The sequence below is a fragment of the Nipponia nippon genome, unplaced genomic scaffold (genome assembly GCF_047370975.1).
Source record: "Nipponia nippon isolate SJK-2023a ecotype South Korea unplaced genomic scaffold, ASM4737097v1 scaffold_36, whole genome shotgun sequence".
NCBI lineage: Eukaryota > Metazoa > Chordata > Aves > Pelecaniformes > Threskiornithidae > Nipponia > Nipponia nippon.
The window spans coordinates 2,175,411-2,202,720 of NW_028262354.1; the positions used below are offsets into that span (position 1 = coordinate 2,175,411).

General features: G+C 67.0%; 1 protein-coding gene across 1 annotated transcript; it reads left to right on the forward strand.

Moving 5' to 3' along the window:
- Positions 1–1,136: 1,136 nt before the first annotated feature.
- On the forward strand, positions 1,137–26,239 carry KIRREL1 (kirre like nephrin family adhesion molecule 1). Its single transcript, XM_087772299.1, has 15 exons — positions 1,137–1,363; positions 17,596–17,745; positions 18,490–18,639; positions 20,012–20,169; positions 20,281–20,431; positions 21,393–21,498; positions 21,649–21,797; positions 21,875–22,002; positions 22,088–22,214; positions 22,371–22,471; positions 22,566–22,764; positions 22,922–23,029; positions 23,170–23,309; positions 23,413–23,490; positions 23,661–26,239. Exons 1-15 carry the CDS (start codon positions 1,312–1,314, stop codon positions 24,129–24,131), a joined length of 2,268 nt encoding a protein of 755 aa, XP_087628425.1. The 5' UTR covers positions 1,137–1,311; the 3' UTR covers positions 24,132–26,239.
- The last annotated feature ends 1,071 nt before the right edge of the window (positions 26,240–27,310 follow it).

Consider the following 27,310-nt stretch of genomic DNA (forward strand, 5'->3'; position numbering starts at 1 on the left):
CCAACATGCACACACACGCAAGCGGACACCCCAACACACGTGTACGCACCCAAACACGCATGTACGCACCCCAACACACATGTGCGCACCCCAACACGCATGTGCGCACCCCGACACGCATGTGTGCACCCCAGCCCGCATGTGTGCACCCCAACATGCACGTACATGCCCCCCCCCAAATGCACACCCCGACACACATGTGCGCACCCCAACACGCATGTAGACACCCCAACACACATGTGCGCACCCCAACACGCATGTACACACCCCGACACGCATGTACACACCCCGACACACATATGCGCACCCCAACACACATGTGCGCACCCCGACACGCATGTGCGCACCCCGACACGCATGTGTGCACCCCGGCCCGCATGTGTGCACCCCAACACGCACGTACATGCCCCCCCCCCAAATGCACACCCCGACACACATGTACACACCCCAACACGCATGTAGACACCCCAACACACATGTGCGCACCCCGACATACATGTGCACACCCCGACACGCATGTGCGCACCCCGACACGCATGTGTGCACCCCAGCCCGCATGTGTGCACCCCAACACGCACGTACATGCCCCCCCCCCCAAATGCACACCCCGACACACATGTGCGCACCCCAACACGCATGTAGACACCCCAACACACATGTGCGCACCCCGACATACATGTGCGCACCCCAACACGCATGTACACACCCCAACACACATGTGCGCACCCCAACACACATGTGCACACCCCGACACGCATGTGCGCACCCCGACACGCATGTGTGCACCCCAGCCCGCATGTGTGCACCCCAACACGCACGTACATGCCCCCCCCCACAAATGCACACCCCGACACACATGTGCGCACCCCAACACGCATGTAGACACCCCAACACACATGTGCGCACCCCAACACACATGTACACACCCCAACACACATGTGCGCACCCCAACACGCGCGCGCACGCACACCCCCCCCCCCGGCGCGCCCCGCCCCGCCCGCTCGCACCCCCCCGCACCCCCCAGCACCCCCCGACCCCCACCCCCCGCCCCGCCCCGCCCCGCCCCGCCCCTCCTGGCCCCGCCCCGCCGGCCCCGCCCCGCCCCGCCCCGCCGGCCGCGCACTCCGGGGCTCGGCGCGATCGGGCGCGGAGCGGAGGCAGCGGAGGAGCCGGCGGCCCCTTCCCCGGCCCTGCCCGGCCGGGCCATGCTCTGACGGGGCCGGCGGCGGGGCGCGGGGCCGAGCGGGGCGGCGGAGCGGGGCAGCGGCCACCCCCCGCGCCCCTTGCCCGGAGCGCGGCCGGGACGGGAGCATGCGGATCCTCGTCCTCTGCCTTCTGACTCTCGCCGATACCCACGGGCAAGGTGGGTACCGGGCACCGGGGATCGGTCGGGGACCGGGCGGCGGCAGCGCCCGGAGTGCGCGTCCCAACTCCGCGGGCAGCGCTCCAGCCCCGGCGCGGCTCGGGCAGCGGCTCCGGCGGCGGGCGGTGCTGCCCCTTCCCGCTGGGATCCCATCCCCGCGGCTTCGTCCCCCGGGAACCGGCGGGTCGGGGTCCCGGGTCCCCCCCCCCCGCCCCGCTCCCTCCCCGTCCCCGCTGCGGCTCGGTGCTGCCGCCCGGGTACCGGTGCCCCGGCTCCCGGTGGAAACCCCCCTTTTTGGGGGGTCCTGATGGAGCCGGGTCCGGTTCTTCCCACCCTGGGGCTGCGTCTGTCCCCCCGCTTCTGGGCCTGTTGCCCCGGTCTGGGGGCAAGGTCTTGTGTCGTCCCCCCCCGGTCTGGGTGCTGGTCCCCCCATCCCGGTCCCGCGGGGCTCCCGGGGAGGTCGCGGCGAGGCCGGGGGAGTCGGGGTGCGGGTGGGCAGCGGTGCTTGGACGGGGGAAGTTGTGGGGGGCGGGAGAGGGGACCCCAGGGTCATGAGGGTGCTCCAGCAGTGGGGACCCGACCATGGGCACCCCAGCTGCTGGGGGGGACCCGGGGCTGAGGGCGACGGGGGGACCCGGCCCGGCGATGCTGGCGGGGAGCCGAGTGGGGGCTGCCGTCCGTCTGTCTGTCCATGGGGAGCGGAGGGGGGATCTCTGGGGGGCGGCCAGGACCCCCGGCTCCTGACCCGGGCAGCCCTTGGGAGATGGGCCGGGAGCAGCATGGGGCTCCCCCTTGCCCCCCGCTTGCTTTCCAGGCTTGCTGCAAGCTGGAGGCAGCCCCGGCCCCATCCGACCCCCAAGAGCCTGCGCGGTGCCCTCTCGGGGAAACTGAGGCACGGGGGGTCGCGCAGCCAAGGTCACGCAGAGCAAGAGGAGCCGGGGGGGGGCAGCCCCGCCGCCCCCCAGGGCCTCCCCGAAGCTCGGCCTCCCGGCCCTGCCGTGCGAGGGGAGCGGGGAAGCGCGCCACGCATGCAGCGAGCTCGCGAGGTCTCAGCCGGCTCATCCCTCCACAGGGCTGGAGCCAGGCATTGCCCTGCGCCGAGGCAGCCCCTGCGCGGCCGCCGGCTCCTTCCCTGCTGCAAAATCCAATCTAATTTTTAATTAAGGGGGCGGCGTTGCTAAGATGCCAGGAGGAAGGGGGAAAAAAAATTGAGTCGACCCGGGGTTTAAAAGGAGCGTGCAAAGCTGCTTAGGGGGCCGGGGGGGCAGATCCCAGGCTCCCCCGCGCAGGGCTGGGGGAAGCGCTGCGGGGCTCCGCTGCCCTCCCAGGAACAAAAGCGCCCGCTCTCCCGCCCGGTGCCATGTGGATGTCGTCGGCGAGAGGGGCCCAGCTCCGGCATCGCCGCTTTGGCGGAGGGAAGAAGCGGATGGCTGGGCCCGGGGCTCTGGCGTGGTGGGGCTGGGGGGGTCACGTCCCTGGGCGAGGGACCCGGTGACCCCCCGGTCCCTCCCGAGCAGCCCCGTCCCGTCGCGGTCCCCACCGTCAAAGTTTTGCTCTCGCCTCGGAGGGGATCCTTGCTCTAAACTGGGGCGCTGGGGGGGGTCCCGCTGCTGTTGGGGGGCAGAATTTGGGGTTCCCTCCCCCTGGAGCCGGGGCCGTGCCGCTCGGCGCGTGCACGCACGTGGGGGGGGCCGATGCCATTCATGTCGTTGCGCACAAAGATGTTGAATGGGTTTCATCACTCTTCATTTCTCACTAAATAATTTTCTGTATCTTATCTAAATGAAACCCATTATTCTTCCCCCCGTTTCAATCACTCGCCGTGATTGCGCCTCAAATTGAAATATTTATTCATTTTCTGGGCGATTCTTCTTCTCTTTCTCTCTGTGGGTTGTTTTTTTTTTTATCCCCCCCTTCCCCTCTTCCCTCTCAAAAGCAGCAAAATTGAAACGGCAGAGAGCTGGGAGCTGACGGAGGGGCGGCAGCAGGGGCTCGTCCCGGGGGGCTCGTGCCAGCCCGCTGTGGCTCGTGGGCCACCCCAGTGTGTGGCTCTGAGGCCTGGCACACTCGCTGCATGCCCCCACTGAGCCCCGCTCCCTGGGGCGATGGCACCGGTGAAGGAGCAGGGGTGGCACCGGGTGGTTTGAGGTCAGGCTGGTCCCTTTGCTGGTGACTTTTCCAGGCGAGCTTGGATGGAAGGATTTGGCCCCGGATTTCCAGGGCGAGAGGGACGGCGCCGGGGCACAGGGCCACCCTGGCTGGCCCCGATCCGGGGTGTCAATGCCCGCGGTGGCTCCCCGAGGGGGAAGGACCGAAGGCAGGTCCTGGCACAGCCGGGGAGATGATGGGGACGGCAGCGGGCACCTGCCCGTCCTTCCTCCGGAGGAGCGGCGGCGGCTCGGCTCCCCGCGCGCCGCCGGAGCCGTGGTGGCGTGATGTGGTTTGTAAGATGACCGTCGTCTGCTGCAGGGTAATAAAAGCCCCCGGGAGACGCTCCGGGGCTGAGCCGTGGCGGTGGGGGAGGACGGTGGCCCTCACCAGCCCCCTCCCGGGGCTGGGGGCTGCGCCGGAGCCGGTGGCGTTCGGCATCACGGCCTGGCCGTGGGCATTCGGGTACCAATGGTGATGCTGGTGGCCCCTGGGTTCTGCCCGACCCTGGGGGTCCGCGGGCTCCCTTGGGCGCTTGCCTGGGGTGACTCCGCTGTCTGCGCGGGCGCACGGTGCCCTCGGCCCGGAGCTGCTCTCCCGGAGGAGCTGATCCGTCTCTGGCTCCAATTTGGCTTCGCCGTGGCCGGCAGCGCGGCAGTGGCCGGCCTCTGCCTTGCAGCGTGCCCCCTTACGCCTCGATGCCACCCAGACCCGTGCCAGCCGTCCCCCGGGTCCCCTCCGGGCAGGAGCCCGGGTCACCGCGATCGTACCCAACACCCCTCCGCACCCCCATCCCCAAAACCCCTCGGTGGAGGGGACGGTGCCACGGCGGGTCACCGCAGGCTCCCCGCAGCAGGGTGACACCCCCAGCCCCGCAGCCACCCTTCGGGAAACCGTTTTGGCAACTGGAATCGGGGCTCGCGGGCGCCGGTGCGGTTTTGCCGATGCTTCTCCGGGGCGGGCACGGGAAGGGGATGAAGCCCCTTTCCCAGCCTGGGGATGCCTCCATCTTTCCGCAGGGGAGCAGAGCGAGCGAGGGAGGCGTCGCAGCCCCACAGGAGGGGTCTGGATCCGGCCCCGGGCTCTGCCCCGCTGCGGGGCCAAGGCCAAGGCAGCCTTTGGGGCCGGCGGGATGGGCCCTGCCGCAGCAGCCACCGCCCCGTGCCGGGACTTGCCGGGGCAGCCCGTGCCAGGGCTGAATCACCCGCTGCCGCGCTGGGGCCCAGTTCGCCGGTGGGGAGGCAGCCCAACCGCGGAGCCCCCCAGCAGCCTCCGCCGCCTGTTTTCTGTGGAAGCCGGTGCTGTCCGTCTGTCTGTCCGCGGTGACCTCTGCCAACCCAACCGTCCGGTGAAATCTGGGTCGCTGGGCACCTCTCTCCCACCGACCAGAGCTGAGCGGCATTAATTACATTCCCATCCCTTCATTCGGGATTGGTTTAATCCCGAGCCAGCTTTGCTCCTGGCCTAGATCCTACCTGGGATCCTGCCGCCCGGCTCGCCGGGATGCACGCCCGTCCCGCTGAGCCCATCCCCAGGGATGCCGGAGCCAGCTCCGGTCGTGGGACCGTGGCATACAGTGGCTGTTGGGCCTCGCTGCTCCTCTGCCACCGTCTGTGAGTCCGTCCGTCCGTCCATCCGACACGCAGCCCCCCGCCACGCGGGCAACGCGGGGATTATAGCTAACTCTCCATAAAGATTCCCTTAATTGCTTGCCTTACCTCAGGTTTTATCATCAAAGCATCCGTTATTCCCTCTCTAGCCTCCTTTTCTTTTTATTATCTCTTAATTAATCACTCCAGCTTTCACACTTAGCAGATAATTACAGTCTCCTGGGCACACAGCTCATTTTCATAACCTCCTGCTCCCAGCCAGGAGCGGGCACGGCGCGGGAGGGAGGCGGCGAGCGGGGAAGACGGAGGGGACGGAGGGGCCATCCCGCGCCGGCGGCGCGACCCACGCCTCGCTTCTCTCGGTGGCGGCGTGCCCACTGTATCCCCCTCCGGTGGGCAAGCGGGCAGCGCCGGGTACCAGCCCCGAGGGAGGATGCTCGGGCGAGGAGCCCCCCGGCTACCAGCCCGCAGGGGAGGATGCTCGGCGAGGAGCGCGGCCGGGCGATGGGGCAGAGTTAAGGATATCTGGAAAGGGATGGAGCTGTGGTCCAGGATCCAGCCTGGACTTCGCTGGGATGCATCTATCGGGGCTGGGAGCCGGAAAGCGAGAGCTCCTTTCCACCCACCCACCGCAAAAGTCCCGTCGGCGTGGCATCAGACGTGGCGCAGCCGGTGACGCCAGGCCCTGGTGCCGGGCTGGATCCCGGCGATGCCGCGGTCGTTGCCGCGAGGGGATGGCGGGAAGGAGGGATTTAAAGAGCAAAGCTACTTGGGGAAGGAGCCGGGAAGGGAAAAAGGGGGAGAGAGGCCTTTTCTGCAAGGGCTGGGACATAAAGGGCTGCCAGCGCTGCCATGGCAACGGGCGGATTATGATCCAAATGGAAATCAAAATAAGGGGGGGGGGGGAAGCGAAAGAGTGGAGTAAAGGAGGAGGGGAGGAAAAACAACTTTTATTTCCAATCGGAGAGCGGTTGTGCGCCTTGGAGGGGTTGCCATAGGAACGGCGAAGAAAAGGAGCCGGGGAAAGTGTGCGCGCGGGCGTGCGAGGGAGCGCGTGGGCGTGCGAGGGAGCGCGCGTGTGCGGGGCTGCGCGAGGGAGCGCGTGGGTGCACGTGGGCGTGCGAGGGGGTGCGGGTGTGCACCCCGCTGCGCCCGCCGGAGCGTCGCCGGCGTGGGGGGGAGCGGGCAGAGCGAGGCAGAGGAGGGGGCCGAAGGCTGCAGCCCCCTCGCTGGGGTCTCCCCGGGCGAAGGCGCCCCCCGTGGCTTCTGACATCGGGGACACCCAGTGAGCCCCAGCCCGTGGGAGCTGTGGGAATGGGGGGCACCCAGGCTGCCCCCTCCCCAGGGTGCCTCCGAGCATCCTTGTGGGTGCTGACTCCCTGCCGGGCACGGAGAAGGGAATATCCCGGTGCCGCTGCCAGGCTCGGAGGGTGCTGAGGACGGAGCGGGGCTGCTCTGGGTGCCCAGGGCTGCTCTGGGTGCCCGGTTCCCATCGCTCCCCCCACCAGAGCAGGACCCTCTTGCAGAGGGAGCGGGGGGCTCCAGCCGCCGCCTCTCGTCCTTCCACCCTTCCCTTTTTGGTTTTTTATTTAAAAAAACAACCTTTCAAGTGGATTTGATTTAAAATAATAGGTTTAAACATTCGAGAGGGGATTTCCCATCCTGCGCCGCTGGCTGCCGTGGTTCGGGGTGTGCAGGGCTCCAGCGTGTGGCCCCGGGGAGGGCTGGGGTGCTGAGCCCCCCTGGCCGGGCCGGTGGGCGGCCGGAGGCGTCTCCGGGGCTCGTGATGGGATGGGGGACGCAGGGCGATGGGCTGGGTGCTGCGGGGTGGCGGGTTGGGGTGGGGGCTGGAGCAGGGGCCCCAGGGCCAAGGAGGAGGTGGGAGAGCGGCAGTGGGGAAACTGAGGCACGAAGCGCTTTGATTTCCCCATCAAATGTGCACAACCCCGACGCGGGGCCCCGGCTCTCCGGCCGGCTCTGCGCCCAGCGGCGTTGGCCAAAAAAGCTGGGGAGCAGCGAGAAGCAACCCCCAAAGTTAAATGTTCCCCCCCAAAATGCCCCCCAGCCCCGCCAGCCCCTTCCCCGGGCTCTCGGCCCCCTGCCCGGCGCGGGGAGCTGAGGGTTAAGCTCTGGATTTTCTTTCTCTCCCTCGTCTTCCAGAGAGCCTTGGCAGGAAATTCCTCAAATTCCAGGCTTGTGGGATCATTGCTGGGCTCTGACCGCAGGAGCGGGAGCGGGAGCCAGGGCTGCTCCCTCCAGCTCCAGCCTCTCCCGCTGCAGGATCTGCAGAGCCCCAGAGGGGAGGGAGGGCTGCGGCCCCCCAAATCCAGGGTCACCCCAGTGGGATGGGTCCCCCCGCGGTGGAGACGCGATGCTTGTAACCCCACTGAGCGGTGGGGACCCCAGTGCCCAGCTTGGGGTGACCGAGCTGCTGTGGGGACCGCTGGGCTGTGGGACCCCCCCAGACGTCCCCAGTGGGGCGGTGGGAGCCGAGAGCCCCACGTCCTTATGGACTGGGAAACGTGGCCAGTTTGGGGTGGGACGCGGCAGCTGGGGTTCCCCAGCCCAGGGAGGCGTGGGGAGCCCGGCGGGTTGGGTGGGCAGCTCTCGGGGGGCTCCCACCCCGCCGCGTCCCCCCTGCTGCCGCCGGGCCAGGGCAATGCCTCCGCAGCCAGGCACGGCTGGGGAGGAAGGAGCCCAAATTCCTGCCCTTATTCTTCCCTCGGGAAGGGAGCAGCCAGGCCAGGGGCACAACTTGGGGTCCCCACCGCGTTCGGGGTCCAGCCGGAGGGGGATCGCCAACCCGCGCCCCATCCCCATCCATTTTTTCCCTTCCCTTCAAACCCATTTCCTCCCGGCTCAGGTTTTTTATTAAACCCCCTTCGCCGGGGATCAAAACGAGCTGCTGCCAGCTCCGTCGGAGATGTGGAATTTAACCTCATCTCCTTACCCGTGCTCGCGGCACCGCCTTTAGCGCTCGGGACTCAAGCCGCCCGGGGGGAAACTGAGGCACGGCGCGGGACGCACGTGCCCCGTCGCGCCCCGGTCCCCGTCCCTCGGGAGAGCTCCCGGGGCGGCTGAGGAGGCCGGGGCTCGTCCCCTGACTCATCCCTTTCCATCCGTCGGGACGCGGAGGCCCGTATCGGAGCCTCGCGCGCTCACAGCTGCTTGTCCCGATTCAATGTGAATGATAATCCCATTATTAAGAGATGTCTCATTAAGACATCTGTAACGAGAGCGCTTACCAGCAGCTCGGTGGAAGGATGCCAGCGCTGTTTAAATATGGTTTTTTTTTTCCCCTTCATTAATGATTAGGGATTTTTATTCCCCCCCCCTCCCCTTTTCCCAAAGAAGAGCTCCCCTCCCCCTCCACACACACACACAAACAAAAGTCTTAATTAGACATTGTTCCTAACAGGGATATTACACAAATTAATTAAACTCAAGCCAATAAACAGCACTGCTCTATAATTCTGACAGCCCCAGAAATGAAGAGGAAATAATAAGGGGAGAGGCTCCGCCAGCTCCTTCTGTCTGCGCGGGGGGTGCCCGGACGCCTGCGTCCCCCCGGGGCTCGGGGGGCTCGGGCCGGGGTCCGCGCCGTCGCCGGGGATCGGGGCCCCGCAGGGGGATGCTGGGTGTCACGGGGGACGTGGCATGGGGTGGGATGCTCGGGGTGCAGGACCGCTGCGGGGGGGGGGGGGGGGGGCTGACCCCGGGAAACCCGGGTGGGAGCAACATCTGTAGCGTCCCGCACATCTGCAGCCCAGGCCTTTGTTTGGCAGCGGTGCAAAGGGCAGCGCCGGGAGGAGGAGGAGAAGGAGGAGGAGGAAGGCTGGGGTGCGAAGACAGCTCCAATCTGCGCCCTCGCCCCTGCTCCGAGCCGGGAGCCTGCAAAGGCCCCCGGTACCCGGCAGGGACCCCCCACCCAGGGGTGCCGCGGGGCCGACGGGGCTCGTTTTGGGGTGGCATGGGGGCGTCCGTCCTTGCCTGGGGCGTGCGCACGGCTGCACACGCAGGCACACACGTGTGCACACACATGGCCCGCGCTCACGCTCCCAGCTCTTACAGACACAGATATTCCCGTGCGAGCACACGGCGGGTGTGTGCACACACACACACCCGTGCAAGCACACAGCTGGTGTGCACACGTGCACACGTACACCATTGCAAGGACACAGCTGGTGCACACACACGCTCCCGTGCAAGCATGCAGCGGATGCATGCGCACGCACTGACACGTTCCCGTGCGAGCACGCAGCTGGTGCATGCACACACGTGCACACGCACGCTTCCCGTGCAAGCGCCCAGCCAGCGCGTGCCCCTGCATCGCCCCACTCCGGCCCCTTGCAACCCTTGCCCGCTGCCCCCCGGCCCCCCGTGCCCCCCGCATCGCCCCGCTGGGGCCGGCCGAGCGCTTTTGTCTTTCTGCCTGGCTGCCCCCTTTCACCGGGATTAACGGCAGGAGAAAGGGGCCGAGTTTTTCCACCGACTTGGGGCGGCCGAGGGGTCCCTCCCCAGCGCGGGGCAGGTGGGTGGGAGACAAAGACCCCCCGGTGCCCCCCAACCTCTGCCTGCACTGGGGGGGCAGGAGCTGCGGGCAGGAGCTGCGGGCAGGAGCGGGATTTGGGGGTGCAGGGATTCCTGCCGGGACCCCCAAACCAGGGTCAGCCTCGGGGGGGCTGCACCCCACCCAGGACTCCGGCGTGTGGCCTTGGGGCCGTGCCCCGAGCCCCGGGGGGTCCCCGGGGGGCACCAATGGGGGGGCCGGGCCCCCGCCGTCCCCCCCAGCCCGGCTCGTTTGCCGTAACGCGCTAAAGCAATTCATTTATTTTCATCTCTATTTTCTCGCTCTGCCCGGCACTGGTTTATATTTTATTGGCATCTTTGCAGCGCTGAAAGTAATGTAATTACGAGGGGAATTTATATGTTGTTTCGTAAGTCGGGAGTTCATTTTTTTTTATATTATTATTATTAGGTGGGGAATATTTAAGGCTCCTCAGGAAGGAAAAATAGAACCCAATTCCACCACGTCATCTCCCCTGGTATTTATGCCTCTTCCCAACGAGATTTTAATTGAAAATTGTTTCGCATGGTCCCCGCGTTGCGTGTTTTTACCCTGCCTCTAATGACGACGTGGGGCCTCGGCCCATCTCCCCCCGCCGTCTGCCCTGGCGGGCTGTGAAAGGCAGGAGATTTGGGTGGAAAATTTGGGGGTGGGTCGGGAGCGTGGGGTCACGCCGGCGGCGGAGGGGACGGGGTTATCGCTGGGCTGATGGGCCCCCACCTCCCTCCGGGCTCTCCCTTCCCCGTGCCTCAGTTTCCCCGCCAGGACAGGCAGCATCTCCTGGGGACCATGGCAACCTGAGGATGCTGCCCCGGGAGCGGTACCCGGGCTACCAGGGACTCTGCCCGCCGCCACGGGCATCTTCCCGCCGGGCTCTTGATGGGGTCCGACACGGAGGTGCCGGCGCGGCACGGCAGCGCCCGTCTCCCTGCCCAGGGAATAATCGAGGTGGAATATTTCATCGGTTGGGAAATGAGCTGCTAAATTTGTTGGGAGATTGGTGTCACCAGCGATGGCGGCCAGGCCGGGAAATGAGAAATCGGGAGGTTACGGGAGAGGCCGGTGCCGCGGCGGGGGGATGCGGCACGTCGGTTTGCTGGGGACGTGGGGGGACGGCAGAGCCGGGGTCACCGCGGGGGCTTCGGTGGCACGGAGGGGATGGGGAGCCCCGGTCCCAGTGGGATCCCAGGGGATGCTGTGCCAGGGTGGCACGGTCAAGGTGACCCCGGCCAGGGCGCGAGGAGGCGGTGGGGACCCGGCGCTGCCGAAAGCGGGCAGGGAAGAGAGGCGGCGGGGCCGGGGGAGGGGAACCAATATCCTCCTCATTTGTTTTTATAATTTTGCCTTTTAAAAAATGAAAATAACTGGAGCATCCTTTCCCCGGAGAGCTTCGCTACCACCGGCTTCGGGAGCAGGGAGTGGAGGGGGAGGCAGGGAGCGGCCCCGGCCGGCACTCTGCCAGCCTGCCGGGGATGGCGGGGACGCTCGAGTGTCCCCAGCCATGGGAAGGGACACACAGCCCCAGGGGAAACTGAGGCACGGCACAGCCATGGTGGAGTCTGTGGGTGGTTTGCGGGGGCTCCCGTGCCCCTCACGCCTGCTTTCCCCCCTCGGGGGGAGTTTTGGGTTAAAACAGCCCCGGTTCCGCCACCGCCATCACCCGTGCAGAAGTAACGGGGTCACACAAAGCGGCGGCTGGGGACCCTCAGCCGGGCGAAGCAATGTCCCCCGAGATGGCGGCAGGGGGGACCAGGCTGGATGCGGCCCCGTCCTGGTGCCTCCCAAGCCCGGGCGCTGGGCACTCGCCAACGATGCGCTGGCGTCATATGATGGTGTTGAAATACTTTCCGTTCCTGCCGGGATGGGGAGGACCCGCCAGCACCGGGAGCGGAGCCAGGGCACAGGGTCCGGAGGCAGCCGGGATGGAGACAGGGATGGGGACAAGCGGACGCTGAGGATGCTGGCACGGCAGGGATGGGGACAGGGATGGCGACAAGGGCCACCGAGGATGCTGGCACGGCAGGGATGGGGACAGGGACGGGGACAAGGGCCGCTGAGGATGCTGGCACGGCAGGGATGGGGACAGGGACGGGGACAAGGGCCGCCGAGGATGCTGGCATGGCAGGGACGGGGACAGGGACGGGGACAAGGGCTGCCGAGGATGCTGGCACGGCAGGGATGCTGCCAGCTCCCCGCACATCACGGAGTAGCGGCTGCAGGATTCAATTAATGAGGAATTAAAGGATAGTAATATTCAATTAATGTCAATCAGAGCGGGATTATAGGAGAGAGATTTTGGTCAAATGGGGTCGATGCCTTTTTGACGAGGATGCGCCAGGGGCTGATAACGAAGCCGGGGCAGGGGACAGCGCTTTGACCCCCCAGATGGTGCGGCCGGCACCGGGATGGATCCCTGCCTGCCGGTCCCCCCAGCATCACCGCGCCGGTCCCGCCGGCGTCACCATCCCAGGGTCCCCCCCGGAGCTGCTCCGGCTTTGCCACCCGCCGTCCAGCCACGTTAGCGTTAAAAAGCCAAGAGGAAAAAGAAGAAAATAGAAGAGGGCATTGAGTGACTTCGAACAAGGAGCGGAAGCGGCTTCTCCTGCCAAGCTGCTTTCAGAGCGCGCGGCTCGGCCCGTTCCCGGCCAGCGCTGTCGTGCCGGGGTAATCGCGGCGAAGGAGGCTCATAAATTGTTGATGGCAACAGGGACCCTCTCTAGCAAATATCAATTTGCTGGCTGGGAGCTGCGGGCGAGCACGCTGGTGGGTCGGGCGGCCGCCGGTGGGGTCCCCGTCCTGCTGGGGCCAGCGGTGACCTGGGGGTGCTGCGGGAGATGGTCGGGGGCATCGCCGAAGCCAGGACCCCCCTGTCCTCCCCGGGAAACCTCACTGGAGCCTTGTCCCAGCCCCGCTCCCCGTCCCTGGGGTCAGGATGGGGCCCCGCTGCCACCCCGGGCCCCCCAGGGGCATGCAGGGTGGGGGGGTCGCTGGCTCTGCGGCCACCCGCACCAGCCCACCCGTGTCCCTGTCCCGAGATGTGGCCGGCTTTAGCTGCAGGACCCAAACTGCCGGAGCCTAAAATAGCCCCCGACGCCGGGCGGAGCGGGGAGAGCGCGGAGATGTGCCAGGGCCGATCACGTCTCGGTGCCGGCACGTCCCCGCGGCGAGGCACGGCACCGCTCTGCCAGCGCCCAGCAGGATGGGTCCCCACGGGGGCTGCGTCCCCGGTGGGATGCGTCAGCGGGCCACGGTGCTGGCGCTGAGCTCAGCCCCCTTCCGTGCCTCAGTTTCCCCATGCAGCCGGTCGCAGGCGAGGGGTCCGCGGGGTCCCCTCAGCGCCGGCTCCCGCTGCGTTATTTCAGGGCCGGCTGCGACGTTTGCGCTTTTTTTTCCGTCCCGTTGCCTCGCGCCGGGTGCCGAGTGGCTCGGGGCGCCGGGGCCGTGACAGCGCGGGGACAGCGGAGGGGGGACAGCGATGGGGACGGGGGCGATGCCCCAGCCGCAGCATCCAGCCGCGGCCTCCTCCTGCCCTCCGCTCCCATCTCTCCCTTTCCGCTCGGCCGGGCAGGGCCACAAGGAAGCCAAATCCTCTTTTCTCTCCTGCAGAATAAAACCAGTGGAGGGTTTTTTTTTTCCCCTCCCTGTCTATTTTTTTTTTCAATATAAATAGAAGCGAACAACTTGGGAAGAGGAAGGGGGAAAGGCTTAAATTTAAAAGCAGCGAGAGGAGGAAGGGGAGGAGGGAGAGAGATAAAATAATAATAAAAAAAAAAAACCCTCTAGCACGGAGAGATTTAGCTCCATCTGAAAGCTGTCAGCGCGAATAAAAAGCTTTTCTTTGAACCCTGAGTTTAATAGCGAGAGGAGAGAGAGGGAGATTGGAGCACCAGCCCCAGGGCTTAATCAGCCCTTCATTTGATAAATAGAGGGAGACAGGGCCAGGAGCGGGGCTCCCCGGCCCCCGCCGCCTCCCCGCGCCTCGCCGGCCTGCCCCGCGCCCGGGGCCACGCGGGAGCCACGCGGGAGCCACGCGTGGGCACGGCGGAGCCCCCCGGGACCCCCCGCGCCCACCTCTGCCCCCGCGCGCGCGGGCTCCCGTGCACACGGACGCATTCCCGTGCACACACGCGTGTTCCCAACGCACACGCGTGTCTTCCCGTGCACACACGTGTGTCTTCCCATGCACACGGGCACATTCCCATGCACACGGGCATGTGCTCCCATGCACACATGCACAATCCATGCACACATGTATTCCCATGCACACATGCACATGCTCCTATGCACACGTGCGTATTCCTATGCACACATGCACAATCCATGCACACACGTGTATTCCCATGCACACATGCACAGTCCACACACCCATGCATGTGTTCCCATGCACACATACACAATCCATGCACACATGCACACCTTCCCATGCACACGTGCGTGTTGTTATGCACACAGGTATGTTCCCATGCAGACATGCACATTCCCGTGCACACATGCATGTGTTTTCATGCACACGGGCTCATTCCCATGCACACGTGCATATTCCCATGCACACATGCATGTTCTCATGCACACAGGTGTGTTCCCATGCACACATGCACCTGCTCCCATGCAGACCTGCACATTCCCATGCACACATGCGTATTCTCATGCGCACGGACGCACTCCCATGTGCACATGCCCGTGTTCCCATGCACACGCGTGTGCATGCACGCCCAGCGGCCAGGGCCACCGTGTCACGGTCCCCGCCGCGCCCGCCGCGGGGTGAGGAGCGGGTGGGATCGGCTGTGCCGAGGCGCCAACGCGGCACGGGGTGGCGAGGCAAGGGGGGCGCGGTGGCGAGGCAGGCACCCCTTGCTTTTTAAACCTCCAGCCTTCGGGAAGCCGCCCGTCTCCTCGGCATCACGTCAAGGCCCCGTGACATGGAAAGACTTTCAGCGCTCGCTGTGCCGTGGCAGTGGCTCAGCGCGCGGCCTCCCCCGCGTCCGCCGGCCCGGTATCGCCCTCCTCCAGACTAAACAGCCCTTTGCTGGGCAGGACGGGCAGCGCAGGGGTGGGGGAGACGTTCAAGCCCCTCCGCCTCGGTTCCTTGGGGCGCCCAGCAAAGCCACATCGAGGGAGGGAGGGAAAGGGAAGGAGGCAGCGGGCGCGCATCGCGTGCTGATGGCTCCCGCGCTCCGACAACCGCCGCCAGCACCCACTGGCGACCTGCCACCTTGGCTGGCGCGGGGGGGTGGCACTGCCACCCACCAGTCCCTGCCCCGGGGAACTGCTGCGTCGGGCGCTGGGGTGCAGGAGGGTCCCGTCGATGGGGGTTTCGGTGCTTGGGGACAAGTGCGTGGTGATGGGCACGGGGGGCCGGTGACGGTCGCATCCCCCTCCACACCGGTGGGTGCCACAGGGCGTCGGCGCTGCGGCGGTGCCCTCATCCTGCCGGGAAGAGGGAGCTGCTGCCCGGGGAGCTCGCAGCCTAAATACCCGCGGTGGCCGATTATCCGCTGCCGGGATTAGCAGCCGAGTTGGAGTTTGCCGGAGCCGGGGCTGGGCAGGGGCAGCATCCCCTGCACCGGGGGTGCTGGCATGGCTGGAGGAGGTCAAAGCATCCAGAGCGGCCGGCTCCTCGCTGCCTGCCCTCGTCACCTTCAGCCGCCAAAAACATCACCCGTGCTGTGCCATCCCAGTCCCGTGCCATGCCAGCCCCGTGCCAGCCCCATGCCACGCCAGCCCCACACCACGCCAGCCCCGTGCCACGCCAGCCCCGTGCCATGCCAGCCCCGTGCCAGCCCCACGCCACGCCAGCCCCACACCACGCCAGCCCCGTGCCACGCCAGCCCCGTGCCATGCCAGCCCCGTGCCAGCCCCACGCCACGCCAGCCCCGTGCCACGCCAGCCCCGTGCCATGCCAGCCCCGTGCCAGCCCCACGCCACGCCAGCCCCATGCCACGCCAGCCCCGTGCCACGCCAGCCCGCTGCCAGCCGGGCCCATCGGGCAGGCAGAGGGCTGTGGGTCCCCCCCGCGCTGGCTGGCAGGCGGCCGCCGCTGCCTGCGCCTCCTCCCACCCGTCTCGCTCCCCCTTCCCAGGCTCTGATCTTCCCTCACGCCCACCTCTCTGCAGGCACCTTCCTCTTTGATCTCCGCTCTGCTTTTTATTTCCCCCTCCCCTCGGCCCCCCCATTCCTGCTCCATCCCTCCCCTCCTTCCCCTGCCTCTCCCGCTCTCTCCTTCCCTTTCTCTCTCCCTCCCTGCCCGCATCCCTGCTCTGTCTCCCCTCTCCAGGGGCCACGGGGCGTGGGCTGGGGCTGGGGGGGCCGGGGCACGGCGCGGGGTCACCCCAGGGTGGCCGGAGGCAGTGACGGTCCCCAAATCACCGCTGTGGGCTGCAGGTCCTGGGGTACACGGCCAGCGGTGCTGTGGGGCCTGTTTGCTGCACTCTGTTGTGCCGGGGTGCCCCATCCCAGGGATCCTGGGGTGCCTGATCTGGGGTGTCCTAGCACAGGGATCCCTGGGTACCCCATCCCAGGGATCCTGGGGTACCCCCTCCTGGAATGCCATGTCCCAGGGATCCGGGGGTGTCCCATCCCGGGGATCCTGGGGTACCCCATCCTGGGGATCCTGGGGTGCCTGATCCAGGGGTACCCCATCCCAAGGATCCCTGGGTACCCCATCCCGGGGATCCTGGGTGCCATGTCCTGGGGATCCTGGGGTGCCCCATGCCAGGGATCCTGGGTGCCATGTCCCAGCGATCCCAGGGTAGCAGGTCCCTGGGATCCTGGGGTGCCCCATCCTGAGGTTTTGGGGATGCCTGGTGCTGACTCGTCCGGTGTACCTGTTGGCACAGCCTGGCACCCGGGGGTGCCGCACATGGGCCGTGGGGTCCCTCCAGCCCATTGCCATACCCCGCCCCGTGCCAGCACCCCCGGGCAGGCGCCGGGGCGGTGGTGGGGGATCAGGCCCCCACGCCGGGCATGGCCAGGAGGGTGCCAAGCGCCAGCGTGTCCCGGCCCCCTTGGCGGGGACAGGGACAGGCAGCCCGGCTGCGCCTCGGCACTGCGGCGTCCTCAGGGCCGGCGGGAAAGCGGGGGCTGCCGGGAAGGGAGGCAGCAGCCTGGGCCGCGGCGCGGGGATTTCGGGAGCTGTCGGAGGCTTTGTTTGCAGGATCAAAGGCAGGAGGGAGCCCGGAGCCCCCAGCTCTCCGGGGGCACAGCACAAGCTGGGGACAAAGCCAAGCGGGTTGGGGTGCCCAAGCTGTGGCTGTGCCCAGCACGGCTGTGGCAAGGCCATGGGGCACCCCAGCGAGCAGCCCAGCCATGCCGTGCCGTGCCGTGCCTCCGCAGGCGGAGGCCATGCTGGGGACTTAGCGGCTTCGTTATCTGCAGCTCGCTCATCCCCAGAAGGGATTTCTGCCTTCCCCTCTCCCGCGCCATGACAGAAATAATTTGAATATTTTAGAAAAACGGCTTTTAAGGGGGGAAACCGCCGGGGATAGGCAGCTCCTCTGCCGAGATGTCCCTCTCCCCGCTGCCCTCCCGGGGTCCTGGTCCCCGTCCCCTGCCCAGGGCCGGCAGCACACACGCGTGTCAGGCATGCCCCACGCGTTCCCCCCACCGCGTCCTGGTCGATACCCGCTGGCCGCGTGATGGGTGCCGTGACGGGACACCGAGATCAATCCTGGCTGCTGCACGGGGCGGGGGCTCGGCAGAGCACAGCTTGGGGGGTCCCACACCCCCGGCAGCCCCTCCGAAACGTCCAGGGACCACGGGTGGCTCTGGGGGGGCCCCGGCGGGGCCGTGCTGGAGGCAGCTCCATGATGCTGGAGCCACTGGCATGACGGAGCACCGGGTGCTGCTGGCACAGCCGCCGGCGTGCGGGGCACCCTGGGCCCTGGCCGATCCCCCTCCTCTCTCCCCAGTGGCACAGACGCGGTTCGTGGAGGAGCCGGAGGACCAGACGGTGGTGGCCGGCCAGAGGATCGTCCTCTCCTGCGTGGTGCTCAATTACTCTGGGATCGTGCAATGGACCAAAGACGGCCTCGCCCTGGGCATGGGGCAGGGGCTCAAAGGTACCCGCGGGGCGGCGGGCGGCTCTGGGGATGTCACCGTGCGGGGCAGGGGCTGTCACCGTGCGGGTGCTACATCTCCTGCGGTGCTGCTTCCCCCCGCCCCGTGTCCCAGCTCTGGGCAGCGTCCCCGGCTGCTGCAAGACTGGTGCCACGTGCCCCAGCAGCCAAGCACTGGCTGGAGCTCGGTGCCGGTGCTCCTCTCCCTCCTATGCACACTGGGGGCCTGGCGCGCACTGAGCATCCCATGTGCGCCAGGGATCCCACATGTGCCAGGGATCCCACATGTCCCAGGGATCCCACGTGCACCAGGGATCCCACATGTGCCGGGGATCCCACATGTCCCAGGGATCCCACATGCACCAGGGATCCCACATGTGCCGGGGATCCCACATGCACCAGGGATCCCACATGTCCCAGGGATCCCCCACGTGCACCAGGGATCCTGCATGTCCCAGGGATCCCCCATGTCCCAGGGATCCCACGTGCACCAGCGATCCCACATGTGCCAGGTCCCCGCTGGCTGCCTGTGTCCCCACTGGGGCTGGCACAGGGTGCAGGCAGAGCGCTGCCTGCACGCCGGCAGCCCCGCGGGTCTGCCCAGGCTGTACCCAAACGGGCAGGAGCTGCTTCTCCATGACCGGGGGTTCCCTTCCGCACTGGCCTCTCCTCCCTAAAAAAGGGGCCCTGGAGAATTGGGGTGAACCCCGTCCCCTCTGCGCTGACCCCCCTCTGCTCTCCCCGCAGCCTGGCCACGCTACCGCATCGTGGGCACGGCCGATTCAGGCCAGTACAACCTGGAGATCACCGACGCCGAGCTCTCCGATGACGCTGTGTACGAGTGCCAGGCCACCGAGGCTGCGCTGCGATCCCGCCGGGCCAAGCTCACCGTGCTGAGTAAGGAGCCAGCCCCGCACCGTACCCCGCGGCCCCCACCGCGGCCCCCACCGCGGCCCCCACCGCGCCCCACGTCTCCCGAGCCATCGCAGGCGGCGCGGCTGCTCGCAGGCGCGGGAAAGGCTGTGGCTGCCTGCGCTGTCGCCCTCCCCCTTCCCTCCCGGCAGCCTGGATGTGCCATTATCTTTAATGCCTTAATCTATATTCACGCCGTGGCTGAGTTACGGGACCTACGAGTGCAGTAACTTTGATTTCCCTGACTTTTGTGTCTTGTAAAAAAAAAAAAAAAAGCAAAGAAGATGCCGGAGCCGCAGCGGAAATGTTGCATGAATGGGGTTTTGGGGCGGATTTCTTGCTTTTCTTAATTTTATTTTTTTTTTCCCTCTTTCTCCTTCTTCCCCTGGCATTGAAATTCCCATTAGAAAGACGAGAGATAAAAGGCGCGCGCGCGGGAGATGTGGCTGGGGTACTGAGCAGCGCGGCTCTCCCCGCGCCGCAGCCGCTGGAGCGTCTCCCCGCGCCCCCGGGCAGGGACGGTCCCCGGGGACCCCCAGCCCGAAGGGGGGCTGTGAGCCGGGGGGAACAGCCCCGTCCCAGGGTCTTTGGGGTGGCACTGCCAAGGCTGGGGGGTCTCCGGGGTCTCCTCCATCCCCTGCCAAGCTCAGCGGGGTCCCCCTGCACCCCCTGCCTGGGGCAGGGCAGGGGGTCCCCGGGCAGGGGGGTCCCTGGGCAGGGGGTCCCTGGGCAGAGGAGGCTCCTGTGGGTATTGGGGTCCCCAGACAGGGGAGACCTTCTCTCTCTCTGCCCATCCTACAACCGCCTCTGCCTGTCCTACAGCCGCACTCCTCCGCCAAACACCCAGTCCCCGTTTCCGTCATTGCCGCCAGCTCCCCAGGGCGGCTCGCAAACAGCCGGGGCCGTTCCCGCGCATCCATCTCCGCACGCGCGGCACGAATACCACCCCCCGAAGCCCCCTCTCCAGGCCCCCGCCGCGAGGACACCCCAGCCCAGCCTCCGGCCCCGGCTTCTGCCAGCACGGGTTTTCCTTCCCAACACCAAACATTTTACCTCTCTCCGAGAACCGAGCCCTGATAAATCAGTAACGGGGCTTTAGCTCCTGCTCAGAAAGGGGATTAATACCCAGGCGGTGCCGGCCCGGTTGACGCTCTGCTGTCAAATGCTGCCTGCAGTTGCAGGCAGCGGGGAGGAGGCCTGCCTCCGCTGCCCTTAATCGCCCTCCCTTTATCAGAGCAGCATCAATTTTTCAGCATCACGTGGCCTGGAGCGGGGTCTGCCTGCGCCCGGGGCTGCGGGCAGGAGCCCCGTCCCCCCGCAGCCGGCACCCACCCAGTGTCCCCTCTCCCCTCTGCAGTCCCCCCCGAGGACCCCACCATCGACGGAGCCCCCGAGATCCTGCTGCGCGCGGGGACGCCATACAACCTGACCTGCCGGGCACGCAGCGCCAAGCCGGCGGCCACCATCGTCTGGTACCGGGATGGGCTCCAGCAGGACGGAGCCATCACCAGCACGGTATGGGGACGTGCCGGGACCCCCGCGTCCATCCCCTCCGCCCCACGCCGTGCCTCGGTGTCCCCAGCACGGTGCTGGGAGCCAACAGTGACCGTCCCCTCTCCCCGGCAGGAGGTGTTGGCCGACGGCAAGCGGGAGACAACCACCAGCCAGCTCGCCATCAACCCAAGCGACCTCGACATCGGGCGGGTGTTCTCCTGCCGCAGCACCAACGATGCCATCCCGGCAGGCAAGGAGACCTTCGTCAAGCTCAACGTTCACCGTGAGTCGGTGCCGGGGGGCGGAGGGGACAATCCCTGCGTGTCGGTGGCACAGGGGGGGAGCTGGGGCAGGGAACTGGAGATGAGTTCTCGGGGTGCCTGGGCATCGTGGGGTGCCCGGGGGACCCCAGCCCCGTGCTTGGAGCCGGGTCCCTGCAGAGGGGCTGTGCCCACGGCGGGGATTCGCCCAGTGCCACTGGGCCGGTGCCAGGCTGGAGGTGGGAGGCCAGGCTGGGACTTCGTGGTGAACACCGACCTCCAGTGGCTGCTGAGGGAAGGCTCGGCACCCACCGCCGGCACCCACGCCAGGCAGAGGCGCTGGGTGCCCAAGGCAAGCACCCACACTGGGTGGGGATACTGGGCGCCCACGGTGAGCACCCACACTGGGAAGGGATGCTGGGCGCCCACGGTGAGCACCCACGCCAGGCAGGGATGCTGGGTGCCCGTGGTGAGCACCCACGCCAGGCAGGGATGTGGGGCACCCAGAGCGAGCACCCACACCGAGAAGGGATGCTGGGTGCTCATAGCGAGCACCCACAGTGAGCACCCACACCAGGCAGGGACGTGGGGCACCCACAGCAAGCACCCACACCAAGAAGGAATGCTGGACACCCACGGTGAGCACCCACGCAAGGCAGGGATGTGGGGCACCCAGAGCGAGCACCTACACCAGGCAGGGATGCTGGGTGCCCACAGCAAGTACCCGTGATGGGCAAGGATGCTGGGTGCCCACACTGGGAAGGGATGCAGGGCACCCAGAGCGAGCACCCACGCCAGGCAGGGATGCTGGGTGCCCACACCGAGCATCAGAGCTTTTGGGATCTCCCGCGCCGTCGGCCATGCCCTGGCTGGCAGCGTGGGGAGGGGGCGGCACAGGCAGGGGGCTTCTCCCTTTGTCCCCTCTGCCTTTGTCACGCTGTCCCTGTGCCAGCGCCCGTGACGGCTCCGTCCGCCCTCCCGCAGATCCCCCGACCGTCACCCTGTCCATCCAGCCCCAGACGGTGCAGGAGGGCGAGAGGGTCGTGTTCACCTGCATGGCGACCGCCAACCCCGAGATCAAAGGCTACAGGTGAGGGTCCCGCGGGACCCCAGGAGGTCCCGCCTCAACCTCCTGGCTTGGCTTCGGCATCATACGGGGACGGGGTGGGGGACAAACGGGACCATGGGGGTCCCGTGCACCCCCTGAACGTGCCCATCTTGGGTGTCTGCCCCCCTCCAGGTGGGCCAAGGGGGGGGTGATCATCGAGGACGCCAAGGAGAACAAGTACGACACGCAGGTGGATTACACCTTCTTCACGGAGCCCGTCTCCTGCGAGGTGCACAACGACATCGGCAGCACCAACGTCAGCACACTGGTGGACGTGCACTGTGAGTGGGGCAGCCCCCGGCCCCGGCCCCCCCGGGCTCCCCGGCTCTGCTCCTCACCCTCTGCCCCCCCTCTCCAGTTGCCCCTCGGATCGTGGTGGACCCCAAACCCACCATCACGGACATCGGCTCCGACGTGACGCTGACGTGCGTGTGGTCCGGCAACCCACCGCTGACCCTCACCTGGACCAAAAAGGAGTCCAACATGGTAGGGTCCGGCAGCCGCGCTGCAGGGGGGTGGGCTGGGGGGTCTCCTGCCCCCGCCCTGATGCCCCCATGGCGCTTGCACCCAGGTCCTGAGCAACAGCAACCAGCTGTACCTGAAGTCCGTCACGCAAGCCGACGCGGGCCAGTACGTCTGCAAAGCCATCGTCCCCCGCATCGGCGTGGGCGAGCGCGAGGTCACCCTCTTCGTCAACGGTGAGTGCCCCCGCCCCGTGCCAGGCCCCCATCCAGGACAGGGAGGGGTCGATGCGGTTGTGATGCCCGTGACGAGCGGTGCCTGCAGCGCGGCACGTCCCCCCGCCAAACCCAGGGTTTCGGTCGAGCCCCCGCCCCCGCCTTTGCCTCCCGCAGGACCCCCCATCATCTCGAGCGAGGCCGTGCAGTACGCGGTGCGCGGGGACCGCGGCAAGGTGGAGTGTTTCATCGGCAGCACGCCGCCCCCGGACCGCATCGTGAGTGCCGCGGTGGGGGGCCGGGGGGTGCCGGGGACCACGCTGAGCTGCGGGTGCTGACGCAGCCCCCTCTCCCCTACCCCGGCGGGGCCAGGCGTGGGCCTGGAAGGAGAACATTTTGGAGGCAGGGACGCTGGAGCGGTACACGGTGGAGCGGACAAACACGGGCAGCGGGGTCCTCTCCACCCTCACCATCAACAACGTCATGGACGCCGACTTCCAGACCCGCTACAACTGCACGGCCTGGAACAGCTTCGGGCCGGGAACCGCCATCATCCAGCTGGAGGAGAAAGGTAGCGCCGGCACGGCACCGCGGCCGCCTGGCACACCGGGCAGCCTGACTACGTCTCGGGTCTTGCAGGCAACGGGGCTTCGGCCCTCCTGCCGCAGCCGCCTCCTGGCAGTGCCCCTGTCCCCTGTCCCCAGCTAACGTCTCCCCGTCTCCTGCAGAGGTCTTGCCCGTGGGCATCATCGCCGGTGCCACCATCGGGGCCAGCATCCTCGTCATCAGCTTCCTCGTCGCGCTCGCCTGCTTCCTCTACCGGCGCCGGAAAGGAAGTGAGTGGGGGGCACGGGGGGTCTGCAGCCACGGCAGAGGGGACCGTGGGTGCTACCCAAGGCAGGGATGCCACCCACGGGGCGGGAGTGGGAGGATGCTGCCGGCGGCCGCCTCCAGCCCCGGTCCCGCGTGTCCCCAGGCCGCAAGGACGTCACCCTGCGCAAGCTGGACATCAAGGTGGAAACGGTGAACAGGGAGCCCCTGACGCTGCACGCGGACCGCGAGGAGGACACGGCCAGCGTCTCCACGGCCACCCGCGTCATGAAGGCCATCTACTCGGTAAGGGACACCCCACGCCGGGGGGCCACCCCGCAGCATCCCGCCCCACGCCGGGATGGATGGGACCAGGGAGGAACGAGCCCCTCTCTCCCCGCTTCTGCAGTCGTTCAAGGACGACGTGGACTTGAAGCAGGACCTTCGCTGTGACACCATTGACACCCGCGAGGAGTACGAGCTCAAGGTCCGGTGACGGTGCCGGGGCACGTGGGGGGCGTAAAAGAGGGGCAGGTCCTGGCTTTGTCCCAGGTTTTGGCTGCGGGATGCTCGGTGGAGGGGAAAGGGCTGGGACTCGTGGGCCGTCTCCCCGCGGAGCCCCGCCAGGCTCAGCGCATCCCCCCGCTCTCCTCGCAGGACCCCACCAACGGCTACTACAACGTCCGCGCCCACGAGGACCGCCCGTCCTCCCGCACCGTCCTCTACGCTGACTACCGCAACCCCGGCCCGGCGCGTTACGACACCCGCCCGCCCTCCCGCCTCTCCCACTCCAGCGGCTACGCTCAGCTCAACACCTACAGCCGCGGTCCGGCCTCCGACTACAACGCCGAGGCAGCACCGGGTCCTGGACCCCCTCCCGGCACGGCGGGCGGCGAGACGGCAAGCCAGCTCTCCTACGAGAACTACGGGAGTCACGCCGCTTTCCCGGCCGGCACCGGTTATGCCACCTATCGCCTGGGGTACGGTCAGCCCCCCAGCCTGGACCGGGCACCCTACGACGCCTACGACCCCATGGGCAAGTACGCCAGCGCCACCCGCTTCTCCTACACCTCCCAGCACTCGGACTACGGGCAGCGCTTCCAGCAGCGGATGCAGACGCACGTTTAGGGCGGGCAGGGGCTGGCAGGCAGCGCCGAGGTGGGGGGCGCAGGCAGCGGGGGTCCGCAGGTACCTCACGACTGTCCCCTGATATTCAGGGGCTCATCCCGACCCTCCTGCCCCGCTTCTCCTCCGGCGGCTGGACTCCACGCGCCGTGCCGCCCCTCCGCGGGGTCTGCTGGCGGCGGGGACGTGCCCCTGAGTCTCTTCGAGCTTCCACTCATTCAGTTCTTTCTTTTCGGTACCTTCCCGGAGGAGGGAGAGGGTTGGGGGGCATCGTTTCCCCTCCCCCGCCGCGCCCACCCCGTCCCCCAAATCCCACCCAGCCCCAGCGGGTGCGTGCGGGTCCGTGCAGCTGGCGGGGCCGGCTCTGCAGCCTCCGCTCTCCCGCCGCCCCCGATCCCCCCCTCTGCAAGCTCTGCGGGGCCGGATCCTGCCCCGATGGGTCCCCAGCGCCCCCGAGCCAGCACCCCAGGAGTGAGGGGTGCGCGGGAGCTGCCCCCAGAACCCCCCATCCCCTCCAGACCCCTGTGCGAGGGAGCAGGGAGGTGCTGTATGTCTGTATATACGTGTCCATACGTACATACACATATGCAATGCCCAGTTTCTGGTTTTGCCCCAAAAAAGCCCCGTCCCAGCCCGTTCCCATTCCCTGTGCCTTGATTTTGGGGACAGCCCCGGACCATCCGTCCCCCCCGCCGACAGCCCCCGCACCCACCCTCGGAGCGGGGGGTGCCCCGGGGGTCCCGGAGGATGGGGACCGGCGAGATCAGCGCAGCAGACCCCTGGCGTCCGCCTCGTACGCACACTCGTACCTACGGGACAGGCAGCGGTGGGTTTCCATCCCGCTGTTGTCAGCCTGACCCCAAGCAACACCCCGAGCAACACCCCGTCGGACCGGCCGGCTCCGTCCCACCGCCACTGCCGGCGTGGGGGGTCCCTCTTATGAATGTATATAAAGATGTAGATAAGGGGTATAAGCACCCTCCCAGCCACCAGCAAGCGTTACCGCTCCGCAACCCCACCCCGCCACGCTCCCGCTCCGGCCCCGAGGGTTTGGCGAATGTTTTGAGCCGCGAAAAACCAAACCAGCCGGGAGCGGGAGCTCAGCCGGTCCCCCAGCTCCAGGGACTGGGAGGCACTGGGCGGCCAGGGGTCCCGATTTCGCTGCCTGCAGTGACAGGGACCCCGATTTCGCTGCCTGCAGCGATAACGCTCGCCCAGACGCCGGCCCAGGAGCTGGGGGCCGGGGGGGGGGGTCTTGCCGGGGTGCCATGAGTTTTGGAGGCGCAGGGTGGGTTTTGGTTGGGGAGCCCTTCCCGGTGCCGTCGCTGCCGGAAGGCGTCCCTGCGCTCCCCCGGGATTAGGTACGGAATACCGCCCCGCGGGGGTCTGCCCCGGGGAAGGGGGACACGCTTTGGGGTCCCCATCCCGCCGAGCGACGGAGCCGGCCCCGTCGCCAGCAGGTACGATTTCCCGGGGCTGCCGGGAGGGTTTGGGAAGGGGCTGGCAGAGCCTTGCTGCCAACGCAGCCCCAGCGGCACAGACGGAGGGGTCCCCGTCCCCCTCCTTTCCCCCTCAGCCCCCCCAAAGGTACTGTCAGGACGGGCCAAACCCTGGAAGGTGCTGAGCCCGCGCCCAGCCTGAGCCTCCGACTGCAGGACTGCGTGCCATTTCTTGCAATGGTGCCTGATTTAACCCCCCCCCTCCCGCACCATCCTCCTCCTCGCCCCGCGTCCCCCCCGCTGGGGACAGCCCCGTTTTTGGGGGGGGGGGGGTGTCTCCCACCCCAGGTGCTGCACCCCCACACCGATAGCAATAGCCCCGGCGGCAGCGCGGGACGGGCGTCCCGCCCCAGCCACCCCCGGGTGCCGGGAATCGAAGCCGAAGCTTTAAATTAAAACTTCCCCCCGCCACCCCGGGGTGGGAAGGGGCCCCCCGAGGGCACGGCCGAGCCCCCCGGCAGCGGGCGAGCGGCTCCCTCCCTTAGCGCAGGCTGTTTTAGACCCCTAGAGACACGTATCTGTGACCCCCGCCCCGCCCCACCTCCCATTTTTTATTTTTCATTTTCCTTTTTTTTTTTTTTTTAAATATTATGTACTATATTTTTAGTCTTAAACACGATATATTATATATATTTAATTTTTTTATATATATATATAAATATAAATGTTAAAAAAGGGGCTGCGGGTCGTCTTTGTTCCGCGGGGAGCATCGCGGGCGCGAGTGAACCCCCCACGGGGGACCCGGCGGTGGCACGGCCAGCGGGATTGGGGACACGGCTGCCACCGCCGCCCCGGGGAGGGACAAACCCCGTGCCCAACGCTTCAGCCTCGGGTGAGCTCCGCGCCGGCTCCACCGGCCCCAGCAGGGCCGCGGGGGCTCCACCGGCCCCGCGGACCCCAACCACGCCGCCGAGGGGGCAGCAGGACGCGCGCCGGGCCCCCATTTCACCAAAGCTTTTAGCCAGAGCCGATGCCAGGAGGGGCAGGGGAAGTTTGCCAGCCCCTCCGCACCCAGCCTGGCTTTATTTTTAATATCTATCTATATATATATATTTTTTTTTTCCCCTGCAAACAGGCTCGCTTAACGATTTTGTTTCCCTACCAATGCAGCCTATTACTCGGTGCGTTTCCACGCCTGGTTTATTATGCATGAACCAAGCAATTTGCCTACCGCTCCCGGGGACCCATCTTTAAAACAAAAAAGGTGCTTTGTCATTCCTAATGGCTTTTGCTGGAGCGGGCGGCTGGAAGCGGGATGGAAGCAGGGATAGACGGCTGGATGGACACGGAGGAAGGCAGAGACATTAAGTTTCTTCTCCGTCCGTAACCCCTCTAACTCGAACGGCGCCGTGCGAACGAACCAAGCCGGGCGGCTTCAAAGAGCTCCGAAATCCAAGCCCTGGAGGTGTCTCTACCTCGCCGAAGAGGCGGCCTCCTTTCCCAGGGAAACAAATCTCCCCTCCTCGCCATCCGGCTAATTTATTCCCGAGATGTATTCTAATTCATTCCCCAGGACGGCAGGAGGCTCACCGCCTCCTCGCAGCAGCACAGAAATCTCTCGCCTTGTTCTTCCAACCCAGCCTTCGGGGGTTTCTCCCAAATCCACCGGGCGGGCAGAGAAACACGGCCCCGCAGCCCGGGGCTCGTTCACCTGGGGTACGGGCAGCCGCCATTTCACTCCGG

Coding starts and splice junctions, on each gene's coding strand:
- KIRREL1 (XM_087772299.1), top strand. CDS start 1,312: ATGCGGATCCTCGTCCTCTGCCTTCTGACTCTCGCCGATACCCACGGG. Junction 20,432..21,392: donor CGTCAAGCTCAACGTTCACC/GTGAGTCGGTGC, acceptor GCCCTCCCGCAG/ATCCCCCGACCGTCACCCTG. Junction 21,798..21,874: donor CACACTGGTGGACGTGCACT/GTGAGTGGGGCA, acceptor CCCCCTCTCCAG/TTGCCCCTCGGATCGTGGTG.